Here is a 13,233-nt window from a genome sequence, read left to right as displayed (position 1 = left end):
TTGTTGCTGGTCAGTGTATTCCAGCCATAGATGGAACAGCTTAATACACTGAAGATGCCTATTATAGTTAAAAGGTGGATAGATATTTCTCATAAAATGTGGACCCTAAACATACACAATATAAGCCATGTTGTTCTATTGGTAGTTCAAGGCAATAATGAGTTCTTTCTAAAGTTGGATGAAATATATGCTTGAAATTAGGTTACTGATACTTGGAAAATTTCAGAAGATCCTCTGTAAGGATGTTTTTTCAGTTTATGTTGTACATCACATATTCTAACTATTGTTTAATGATAACCACATTGTATTACAAAGTAACATTATTCTTAATAATGGCTCCCCATAATAAGACAGATTTAAGGCCACATAAGTAGCCTCATATCCTTAGGTAGATAAGAAGCTGATTATTGGTTTTTATAGTATATATGTTTTATGATGATGAAATACTAAGTTGGCATAAGACAGTGAATAAGGTTTATTTATTATATATATTTTTATTTCTTGCAGGAGAAGATGTATTCTCTAGCATTCAGAATGCAGGAAAAGAGCCATCTGATAAATACTTTACAAGCCCTCCCTTAAGACAGCAGTGTATAAAAGAAAATGAAAATATGGTGACAACTCCTAGAAACAACTATAACATGACTCATGTAGAGGTGAAAATTCCAGGTTCTGAGACAGAAACTTTGAAGACAATTTCCAATGCAAACAAGTTAGAAAAGTCTCTGGAACTCAGAAATATACAGATGTCAGCTATAGAAAGTAAGAGTGAAGAAACAAAAACTGATACTGTTGAGAATATCTTAGGAAGATGTCTGAGGAAGACACCACTAAAAGAAAAGAGAGCAGAGGAAAAGATGAAAGAAAATGAAAGACCTTTTAAAACATATAATAAAAACACTGAATCGAAAGAAAATTCTGAAAATAGGACAGCTCTAAGGAGATCAAGAAGAACTTCAGAGCTGAAATGTGAACCAAGAGCTGACCTGATGCTTCAAAAGTTCCATGAAACAGTATCGATGAAACACCTGGTGGATAGTCAAGATAGCCATTTCCTTCATACACCAGATCTCACTGAGGAATCAATGGCAGAAGAGTATAAAACCACCAAAATAGCCTGCAGAACTTCACAACCAGAATCAGTCAATATCCCAACAAGCACAAAAAAACAGCTGAAGACACCTCTGGGAAAAGTAGATGTAAAAGAGGAGCTCTCAGTTGTCAGGATGCTCACAGACTCAGGGGAAACCACACAGACACACAAAGAATCAGGAGATGACGATAAAAACATCAAAGTGTCTAAGCAAACTCCAAAGCAGAAACTGGACCCAGAAGACTCTGTAACTGGAATGAAGAGGTGGCCAAAAACTCCGAAGGAAAAGACTGAATCCCTAGAAAATCTAGCCAGCTTCAAAGAACTATTTCAAACACCAAAATATACCAACGAGCCCATGACTAGTGACAAAATAACCAAAATACCCTGCAAATCTCCACAACTAAAACCACTGAACACCCCAACAAGTGCAAAAAAACAACACAAGATAAGTCTTGGGAAAGTAGATGTGAAAGATCCTTCTGCACTGAGGAGAATAACACAAACATCAGAAGAAATCATGCACATACATGCAGCATCAGTAAGTGATGATAAAGACAACAGAGCATTTAACATATCTGCAAAACAGAAACTGGAACCAGCAGAAAATTTAACTAGAAGCAAGAGATGGCCAAGGACACCTAAGGAAAATGCCCAACCCCTAGAAGACCTGGCCAGTTTCACAGAGCTCTTCCAAACACCAGGTCACTCAGAGAAATCAATGACTGATGAAAAAATTACTAAGATGTCCTGTAAATCTGCACAACCAAAATCAGTGAACACCCCAACAAGCACAAGGAGACGACGCAAGACAACTTCGGAGAAAGTGGTTGTGAAAGAAGAGCTCTTGGCAGTCAGTAAACTTACACGAACGTCAGGGGGAACCATGCATACACCAAAAGCACCAGTAGGTGATCATAAAGGCACCGAAGCATCAATAGAAACTCCAAAGCAAAAACCAGACATAGAAAAAAATTTAAATGTATGTAAGAGACAGCCAAGAACACCTAAGGAAAAGATCCAACCCCTAGAAGACTTGTCTTTCTTCACAGAGCTCTTCCAAACACCAGGTCAATCTGAGGAATCAATGACTGAGGAAAAAATTACTAAAATACCTTGCAAAGCTTCACAACTAGAACCAGTGGACACCCCAACAAGCACAAAGAGACAACGCAAGACATCTTTGGAAAAAGTGGTTGTGAGAGAAGAGCTCTCAGCAGTCAGTAAACTCACACAAACATCAGGGCTAACCCCGTGTACACCAGAAGCACCAGTAGGTGATTATAAAGGCATTGAAGCATCAACGGAAACTCCAAAGCGAAAAACAGACCAGGAAGAAAATTTAAGTGTACGTAAGAGATGGCGAAAAACACCTAAGGCAAAGGCTCAACCCCTAGAAGACTTGTCTGGCTTCACGGAGCTCTTCCAAACACCAGGTCATTCTGAGGAATCAATGACTGAGGAAAAAATTACTAAAATATCTTGCATATCTACACAACCAGAAGCAGTGGACACCCCAACAAGCACAAGGAGACGGCGCAAGACATCTTTGGAGAAAGTGGTTGTGAAAGAAGAGCTTTCTGTAATCAGTAAGCTCACACAAACATCAGGAGGAACCACACATACACCAAAAGCACCAGCAGGTGATCATAAAGGCATTGAAACAGCAATGGAAACTCCAAAACAGAAACAAGACCTGGAAGAAAATGTAAGTGTATATAAGAGACGGACAAGAACACCTAAAGAAAAGGCTCAACCCCTAGAAGATTTGTCTGGCTTTACAGAACTCTTCCAAACACCAGGTCATTCTGAGGAATCAATGACTGAGGAAAAAATTACTAAAATACCTTGCAAACCTTCACAACTAGAACCAATGGACACTCCAACAAGCACAAGGAGACGACGCAAGATATCTTTGGAGAAAATGGTTGTGAAAGAAGAGCTTTCTGTAATCAGTAAGCTCACACAAACATCAGGAGGAACCACACATACACCAAAAGCACCAGCAGGTGATCATAAAGGCATTGAAACAGCAATGGAAACTCCAAAGCAGAAACAAGACCTGGAAGAAAATGTAAGTGTATGTAAGAGACAGACAAGAACACCTAAGGAAAAGGCCCAACCGCTAAAAGATTTGTCTGGCTTCACAGAACTCTTCCAAACACCAGGTCATTCTGAGGAATCAATGACTGAGGAAAAAATTACTAAAATACCTTGCAAACCTTCACAACTAGAACCAATGGACACTCCAACAAACACAAGGAGACAACACAAGACATCTGTGGGGAAACTAAATGGGAAAGGAAAGCTTTCAGAGATCAGGGGATTTACACGAGTATCAGAAGATACCACCCATACTCCAAAAACACCAGTACATGATGATAAAGGATTTAAAGCATCTGTGGAAACTGCACAACAGAAACTAAATCCAGCAGAAAATTTAACTGGAAACAAGAGATCATTAAGAACACCTAAGGAAAAAGCACAACCCCTGGAGAACCTGGCTGGCTTCACAGAACTCTTTCAAACACCAGGTCCCTCTGAGGAATCAGTGACTGATGAAAACATTAAAGTACCTTGCCAATCTGCACAACCAGAAGCAGTGGACACCCCAATAAGAACAAGGAGATGGCAAAAGACTTCTGTTGGGAAAGTGGTTGTGAAAGAAGAGCTCTCAGAAGTCAGTAAGCTCATGAAAATGTCAGGGGAAAACATGCATACTCCAAAAGCACCAGTAGGTGATTATAAAGACACCAAAGCATCAATGGAAATTCTAAAGCAGAAACCAGACCTGGAAGAAAATGTAAGTGTATATAAGAGACAACCAAGAACACCTAAGGAAAAGGCCCAGTCCCTAGAAGACTTGTCTGGCTTCACAGAGCTCTTCCAAACACCAGGACCCTCTGAGGAATCAATGACCGGTGAAAACATTGCTAAAATATCTTGCAAATCTGTACAAACAGAAACATTGGACACCCCGATAAGCACAAAGAGACGGCACAAGACATCTTTGGAGAAAGTGATTGGGAAAGAAGAGCTCTCAGCAATCAGGAGATTCACACGATTATCAGAGGACACCACTCATGCATTAAAAGCACCAGTAGGTAATGTTAAAGGATTTAAAGCATCTGTGGGAACTGCAAAGCAGAAACTGGATGCAGCAGAAAACTTAAATGTATTTAAGAGACGGCCAAGAACACCTAAGGAAAAGGTCCAACCCTTAGAAGACCTGGATGGCTTCATAGAGCTCTTCCAAACGCCAGATCACCCTGAAAAATCAAAGACTGATGAAAAAATTACTAAACTACCTTGCAAATCTACACAACCAGAATCAGTGGACACCCCAACAAGCACAAAGAGACGATGCAAGACATCTTTGGAGGAAGTGGTTGTGAGAGAAGAGCTCTCAGCAGTCAGTAAGCTCATGCAAATATCAGAGGTAACCACGCATGCTCCAAAAGCACCAGTAAGTGGTCATAAAGGCAACAAAGCATCAATGGAAACTCCAAAACAGAAACCATACCTGAAAGAAAATTTGAGTGGACATAAGAGATCTCCAAGAACACCTAAGGAAAAGACCCAACCCCTAGAAGACTTGTCTGGCTTCACAGAGCTCTTCCAGACACCACATCACTCCAAGGAATCAATGACTGATGAAAACATTACTGAAATACCCTATAAACCTTTAGAACCAGTGGACACCTCATCAAACACCAAGAGAAGGTGTAAGACATCTTTGCAGAAAAAAGTGGTTGTGAAAGATGAGCTCTCTGCCATCAGGGAGCTCACACACACAACACGGAAAACCACACGCACCCGCAGAGTACATGATGGTGATAATAAATGCCTCAAATCTTTTAAGGAATTGGCAAATCAGAAACTAGATCCAGCAACAAATGTAACTCCCATCAAGAGGCGGCTAAGAACACGAAAGGAAACCACCCAAACTCTAAAAGGCGTGACTAACTTCACAGATCTCTTCCAATCAGTAGGCCACTCTGAGGAATCAGTAACTGATGGCAAAACCAGTGAAATGCCCTGCAAATCTGCACACCTAGAATCAGCGAACACTCCAACAATCCCAAAGCGACAGCTCAAGACATCTGTGGGGAAAGTGGTTATGGAAAAAGATATCTCAGCACTAAGAAAACAAAAAGAAACAGGGAAAATCACGCACACACACAAAGCAGTAGGTGATGATAAAGGCTTAAAAGTGTTTGAGGAATCTGCAAAGCAGAAACTGGACACATCTGAAAATTTAACTGGCAGCAAGAGAAGGCCAAAGACACATAAAGAAAAGACCTTACCCCTAAAAGACTTGGTTGGCTTCAGAGAAGCTACCCATCCCCCACATCAGGCTGAGGAACTAAGAAATGATGCTGATAATCTCAAAAGCATTGCAAAGCAAACACCCAATAAAGGGAAACCTCTAAAAATACTCACTAGAGTCCTTCGGGCCCCTAAGGTGAAACCCATGGACACTAGAGACCCTGTAAAATCACAGAGCAAAAGTGACACTTCCCTAACTCCTAAGCAGAAATGTGGAAAAGATGGACGTGTTACAGGAACCAAAAGGGTATGCTGGCTGACTACTCCACAGAAAACTGTAGAGGAGAATTCCATTAATAAGAGGCAGAGGACTGAATCCAGAAAGAGATGCAAATCACCTGAGCCCTTGGTGATACAAAAAAAACGTCTGAGAATTTCTGAAAAAAGAACTCAACCTGTGGAAGATCCGAATAGCAACAACTTGAAAACTGAAGAGAAAGAACACACAGTAGAAGACTTGATCACTCCAGATAAGGTGATAGAAAGTATTACATAATCACTAAGTGTCATCTTGGATTGATGTTATCAATTTTATACAATAATTTGTATATAACCTGAATTTATTAGTGCACATTCTTCCCCAAAGTAGTTTCCATTCAGCACATGAAATGATTATAGGCTGTGGGAAAGAATCCTTTCATGATTTCTAGAGAGGATAAAGTAACTTGGGAAAATAGCTAATCGAATGATAACTAGGAGCTTTTCTAAGAGGAGTTTCCCAAGAACCAAATGTTAGGTTCATCCTCAAATGTTTGGAAAATTGATCAGAGCAAGCTCAGGACTGTCTTAAAATAACATATGCATCAGTGTTTTAATAATCAGAACAATGGTAACAGTGAGTGTGTATCCTTGGGAAGAGTATTCTGTTAGGACTCTTTAAATAGGTTACTGCTACATCCAGAGAAGTCAGAAAATTTGAGAAATGGAGATTTCCTGTTCTGCTTTAGCAGTCATTATTAAAGAACTAGAAATTCATTTGCCTATATAAGGAGATATCTTTCTATAATGTAAACTGTAATAAGATTTGACATACAAGGGGATTTAAAAAGTTTTGTGGAAAGTGGAATTAAGTATGCGTTTGCTTGGTACAAAAAAAGAATGGAACATTCATGCATAATTTTTCCTAACATGCATTTCCATGAACTTTTTGAAGACCCTCTATTGCATTGATCATTCTGATTGAAATTTATCCCACATCCCTTATTTATAATTCAGTAGACATGATCATTTCTCCAAATGAACCAAATGGCAAGGTATTACTTTAATATCTCAGATGACTAATATCTTAGAAAATTAATCAATGCAAAATTTTCAGATTATTTCTCCTTTTAGTTTGCTTTGATTGTTTTTTTTCTCCCTGTTGAATTTCAAGATTTGTTTTACTCAGTAATGGAATTTTGTGGATATTTTCTCATTTCTTTAGGGGATGTTCCTGCGTACCAGACGCCAAACTAAAACCAATGTAGAACAGCAAAGGCCCGAGTTTCTTGTATCAGCAGAAAAGATGAAAATAAAGGGAAAAGGAAAGTCAATAAAGACCTCCCAAGAGACGGAGCTACAAAACCCAGAGGATGCAGCCAAGAAACCTATGTCCAGGGGCAAAGTCAGTGAAAACAGAGTGTGCTTGAGATCCGGAAGACAGAAGAAGATACCCCAGCCTAATACAGAAGAGGAGAAAGAAAAGGAGAAAACTGTGAAAATTGCCATGACTCAGAAAGAGAAAGCAGTAACAGAAAATTCAAACTTCAAGTGTTTGAGATCAAGACAGATTAAAATTGAGCCTAGAGTAAACACTTTGGAAAGTAAATCTGAGCAGAGAGTACCTCGGAGTACTAAGCGACATGCAGAAAATCCAAAAGAGGTAATGAACTATTTGTTTAAAAACAGAATGCTTTGATATAATTCTGCCCAATATTACAAAGACAAATGAAAAACATGTATAATGCCTTACTGCCAACTCCCAGTTATACTAGTGTAAGAAACATTAATTTCTATCATATAATTTGTCATTTTTAGCTTTATTTTATTATTTCTGCTTTGTGAGTTCCATTTTCAAAGTGTAAATTCACATTATGAAGACTGTTCGGGAAGACCTAGGCATTTATCTAGTTACTATCTGACTGCTTATTACAGGTAGATAGATTCAGACTCTCTCAAGTTAACAAAACTTACTAAAGAAAAAAGCTGGTCATGTTCAAATTCTCAGGGAGTTCTTTAAAAAGCAAAAATAAACATTGGTGACATGTATTTTTCTATAGTTTCTATGCAAAAATGCATCAACCCAACTATTGGGTTATCAGGAAAGTCATGACACATTTGTGCATAGAAACCATAGAAAAACACATCATGACTTTTGTAAGAGATTCTAGTCAGTAGGATGAGGCTCATATCAGTTCACCCTCCCCTCAAACAAAGAGTATCTAAGCTAAAATACTGCAGGTGTTACTAAAGTCATTTCAAATTTAGCATTTCATGAGTGATCTGTAATATGAATAAATCCATAATCCATGGTTAAATTCAATTAGTATTCTTCTGAAGAATACTTAATTTAGCTAGTTTAAAACAAAGCTTCGATTGTAATCATTTTGTGAGTGGTATAAACTTGAGGGTTTTTTTTTAAAGAATTACTTAATTTTGGGGTCGGCAGGTGATGTGGTAGTTAAAGGTGCTTAGTCTCCCACATGGCTGACCATGGTTCGAGTGTTGAACCGAGTGGCTTTCTTTCTGACTTTCTCGCTCACTCTGTCCCTCTCTCATCAAATTAAAGTAATAAATGATAAATGATGTTAAAAAAGATTATTTAATTGTGCTTATTATTATTATTTGGAGAGGTTTTTGCCATAGGGCGTGTGTGCTCACCAGAAAGACAGAGAGAGACAGAGAGAAAGCGAGAAATCACTCCCCCCCCCCCCGGGGAAGGGGGGGATGACCACACCGCAATCCCTTCTCCACTTTCCTCTCGGGGTCTTGGGCATGCACGCACATGCACCTGGCATGAGTTTAAGCCACCAGGTCCAGGGCTTGAACCACAGTTGACTACACAGGAGTCCAGCAACAGCCATTATGCCAACTGCTGGTCCCATTATTTTTTTGAGGGAGAGATTTTTGCTATAGGGTGTGTATGTTCACTGGAGAGACAGAGACAGAAAAGGAGAAATCAACCACCTGGAAGAATGGCCATGCGCAATCCCTTCTCCATTCTCTCTCAGGATTTTGGGCACACACATACATGTGGTCGTTGTAAGTTTCAAGCTGCTAGATCTGGGACTCCAAATGCAGTTAACCACATAGGAGTCTAGTGCCTTAATCACTGTGCCACCTGCTAGCACCTTATTATCATTTTTAAAAATTTCATATAGGGCACATGTGCTTATCAGAGAAAGAGTGAAAGGGAAAGGGAAAAGCAACTTGCTGGGTCTGGGACTTGTACTGAGGTTGACCATATGCCTCAACCAAGATGCCATCTGCTGGCCCTAAATTTGATTCTTATGCAAAATTTAGAACCAAAACCACTGTATTCTGTGTTCAGCAAATAAAACTAATGTAGCAACAACCTCTTCATATACATAATTCTGGCAATCAGGGTTGTTCATATTGGGTCGTCATGAAATTCATGACACATTTTTGCTTGGGGGGTAACAGAAAAATACATCATGGCTTTCCTGATGATCTAATAGAACAAGCTAGGCAGTGATTGAATGTATGAAAATAAACAAATAAATAAATGCTAAAAGAACAAGGTAGGAAGCTTGAACTGAGATTGTGAAGAAGAGCCAGAGTCCCAGATGTCTCCAATATATGATACAATAAGGAAAGAAGCTGAACAGGAGGACTCATGTTGCTGGATGGTGGAAAGGAAGTCATAGTGGGGCGATACTGTTAGAATATTCTAGAAAGAGGGAGGAGAGAATCAGAGAAGCAGATCCATGCCATACAGATGTCATAAGTCAAATTGTACTAGTGGCTGGCTGGAAGCAGAAGATACCTGGTAGCGCTAAGACATGATTCTAGAGACCAAATACCAGAAATATAAAAGGCCTGATATGAGTTAACACGTTTACCACATGTTCTAATTTTAAAATAAAATTCCAGCTCTAAACAATTAAAGAACTCATAGTTTGGAAAAATAATGTTTTGCCAAAATGAAAATGAAGAACTTAAATATTCCTTTAACTTGGAGGGACAACCAGGCCCCAATGAGGACCTACACCTGATGTGTTCTCTCTGTGGCATTCAGGTGTCATATCACTCATAAGCTCCCAGGAGGCACACTAACTCACACTGATAATGTTTTCTTAAGTGCTGCGTTCTTTTTCTTTTTCTTAATTTTGCTACAGGGCATGTGCACTCACTAGAGAGAGAGAGAGAGAAAGTAAGAAATCACCCTCAAGGGAAGATTGCTGTGCCACAATCTCTTCTCCATCTCTCTTCTCAGGATTTTGGGCACATAAGCACATGCTCAGTGTGCTTTTCAGGCCCCTGGGTCCAGAACTCAAACTTTGCAGTTGGCCTTCTGGGATCCAATAGCATTAACCACACCACCAACTCGCCTTCAAGTACTGCATTCTAACTGAGTGTCCGCCTGTTGACTTTGGTTCTAGCCTACAAAATGCCCATTTGGATGGATATATATGTATATATAAATTATTATTTATTTAATTTTTGTTTTGTTTTGTTTTGTTTTGTTTTTTTGATCAGAGAGACAAACAGAGGGAAAGTAAAAAAGCAAGCCTCTAGGTCCAGGACTCGAACCATAGTTGGCCATGTGGGAGTCCAGAGCCTCAACCACCATGCCAGCTGCCAGCCCCATGGATGTTATATTTTTGAAAAAGTAGTTTACAACATTGTCAACTTCATTTCCTTACTCCTTTATTCATAAGAGATAATAAACTGTGATTGTGAAAGTAAAGGGCAGACCCAAAAAGGTTGGCTAAGGTGAAGATAAGTATATTCATTCTCTTATTTATGAGAAAAGAAAGTATCACTTAAGTATTATTGGGGCAAGCAGGTAGGATAGTGGTTAAGGTACTAGACTCCTACATAGTCAACAGGTTCGAGCCCTGGACCCAGTGACTTAAAACTCAAAGCTGGTGCATGTGCATGCATGCCTAAAATCCAGAGAAGAGAATGGAGGAGAAGGGATTGATGTGTGGCCATGCCCCCAGGGGGCGATTTGTCGCTGTCTCTCTCTCTGGCAAGCACATGTGCCCTAGCGCAAAAATCTCTCAAAAATAAATAAAAGAAAGGCAAGTATTGTTTTGTACATGGTATGTAATATTCAGGCTGAGGACAGACTATCATGACAGGACAGTGGGATATACTGTAGGGGCTAGTGCTGTGAACATCTTTTTCTTGTTTTCAGTGTGTGTATTTTTTCAGAGTTAATCGAAATGTCCAGATAGATGAACTTCCACCCTTTAGCTACTCGGCAGGAGACACTGCCTTAGTTAGAGGACACGTTTTAGAAGGTCTTAGGTCATACTTAATTTTGACTGATTTTTCCCCTTAAAAGGGATAGTTCAGTTTAGGAGGCCCAAAAGATTTAATCCTGGTTGAATTCACTTTTTTGTGAGTGACATTTTTTTAATTAGTGAAAATGTCTACAATGGTGGAGAAATTTTGGTTTCTTAATTATGTATTAGCTTAAAGATACATTAGAAACTTTTATGTAAAACTGTATAGTATTTAAATTTTAAAAACAAAATATTAAAAACAATTATAATTAAGAAAAAGCCACTTTAATGGGATATATCTTACAACATATTTTCAAACTCAAAATTAATTTTTTATAATTAAGGATCCACACAATCTTATAAGAAACTGGGGTTTGCAGTATAGTGTTGATAACAAAAATTATTCTTTTAAGTTGCTTAAGAAATATATTTTTCTTCCCAAACAGGATAAGGATACTGTTTGCATCAAGAAAATAAGAACCAGAAGGCATCGGGACAGCAAAGAAATTTAAGAAGGAAAAAATAATAAAAGTATTTTAGTGATAAGTTCAAGTATACTTTTTGCTGTAAATTTAAAAGTGAATTCTGTTAAGTATTATTATCTGCAAGTTAAAGGAAAGAAAGCATAGTTTCCTGGCATAGAATGTTCTATTTTTAAAACCTCACATGTAGTTCATGAAGGGGATTGTTGAGTATTCTAGTGATAAAAATTGAAAACTGGAAGGAAGAAAGTTTAGGCCAAAGTATGGTCCTCAACTTTGCAGAAAGAAACCTGAAGTTTATCGCTTCCTACAATCAATGTTAACTTCTATAATACTTGCCTCACTGCATTTTAATTGCTTATGTGTTTTTCTGTTCTTCCATCACAATGTGAAAGGCAGGAACTTCTATCCTGATTGTATCCCCCAACCCTGAGCAAGGATTCAGTAAACATTAAGGAATGGACAAGGGACTAGATGAATGACTTACAAGATGTGTTTATAAGGGAGGCATTTGGTTCTCACACTCATGCAGTTGGTTATCTGTACAGAAAAGTATATTCCTTAGTGTCCTTGTCGCTTAAGAGGTTAAATTTATAGTTAGAAAGATGATCTGTGAACACTTGTTCAGAATCAGTGAATCACTCTATTTAGGGAATGACTTGCCTTTTTAATGTAATACTTTTCTAAATGTGACTAATCTCATCTAAGAGGGCCTCTTCCCTCTAAATCTTAGTGCTACCATGTAGGGTGGATCTAAATTCTTTTTTCTAAAATTATGATTTCTGGTATCTATAAAATCATTGTACATCTTTGTGGGATATGGTATTTTTTTTGAAAGAATGCATACATTGTGTAATTAAATTATGGATGTACATATTCATCTTATTCAACGTTGAACATTACATTATGTTGTGCACATTTGATGATAATTCTATTTTTTTGACATATATATTGAACTGTCAATGGCATTCTGAATTTAGAAATACAGCTCTCCATCTTAGCTTCTTGTGCTTTTATGTCACTTCAATCTCCTGAACTTTTTACTAGATCTGATTGTACTTGTTCTGTTTCTGACTGTACCTCATAGTCTGGTATCACGTGGCACTGGAAGTCACACAACGCTCTCTGAGAAGAGTCGCCATCTCCTTTTCAGGTCAGACTTTTTTCTTACATTTCAGACCCATAGGTGTAACTGTTGTGTATCTCCCGTGTTACTTTTCACTTTGTCTCCTGTTCCTTTTTCTGTGTTCTTCAAATCAGAAGATGCACACCATCTGTCCAGTCACCCATCTGGAGCCTTCTGTGTTCTCACATCTTGCCAGGTTGAAAGGCGGATAGTAGACTAGACAGGGATAGGTTGCTTGTAGCTTACATTTTGCATTATAAGGGCAGCCCCTATCTGTCCACTGTTGTATTCCCAGTGTCTGGTATGGAGCCAGACACACTATTTTATAATAAATATTTGCAGAATGAATATAGGAATCTAATAGCGTATGATTGAATGAATGTTTGTTACTTTTGCTATTTTGACTGCCATATTAGAGTTTGAATAATGTTGTCTGTGATCATATCATAACTGGGAGTAACAGATTATGCTTGTGGGAGGGCTGTAGAATGGGGCAGGGGAGGGAACATCTGAAAGGTTTCAAAGTACAGGTGACAGCTGAGTTGGCCTAAAAGGAATGAGATTTTCCCAGAGTTGTAGGAGAGAGTATTCAAGAATGAGCAGCCTTCTCAGCGAACATACTTTGTTGGAAGGTGTAAGGTGTAAATGTTTCAGGTTGAGCAAATTCAAAACTTTAAACATAATAGGAATGTTGCTATGATTAAGTTGTTCTATTGACACTTCAGATTGAAGAGTAACTATTAGAAACCT

The 13,233-nt window shown here is 38.5% G+C and overlaps 1 protein-coding gene across 2 annotated transcripts in view; it reads left to right on the top strand.

The window, feature by feature from the left end:
* MKI67 (marker of proliferation Ki-67) overlaps positions 1-12,821 on the top strand; it is a 33,881-nt gene extending 21,060 nt beyond the window's left edge. The window contains exons 12-14 of one of the 2 annotated variants that reach the window (XM_006146918.3): positions 508-5,897; positions 6,846-7,283; positions 11,322-12,821. In XM_006146918.3, coding sequence (XP_006146980.1) covers positions 508-5,897; positions 6,846-7,283; positions 11,322-11,387 — 5,894 coding nt within the window. In that variant the 3' untranslated portion in view covers positions 11,388-12,821. The remainder of the gene's footprint in view (positions 1-507; positions 5,898-6,845; positions 7,284-11,321) is intronic. The other variant, XM_027771221.1, reaches the window with a different exon arrangement.
* The last annotated feature ends 412 nt before the right edge of the window (positions 12,822-13,233 follow it).

The sequence above is a fragment of the Tupaia chinensis genome, unplaced genomic scaffold, assembly GCF_000334495.1.
Source record: "Tupaia chinensis unplaced genomic scaffold, TupChi_1.0 Scaffold000197_1, whole genome shotgun sequence".
In the NCBI taxonomy this organism is placed as follows: domain Eukaryota; kingdom Metazoa; phylum Chordata; class Mammalia; order Scandentia; family Tupaiidae; genus Tupaia; species Tupaia belangeri.
This window is presented reverse-complemented; position numbering and strand designations above follow the sequence as displayed.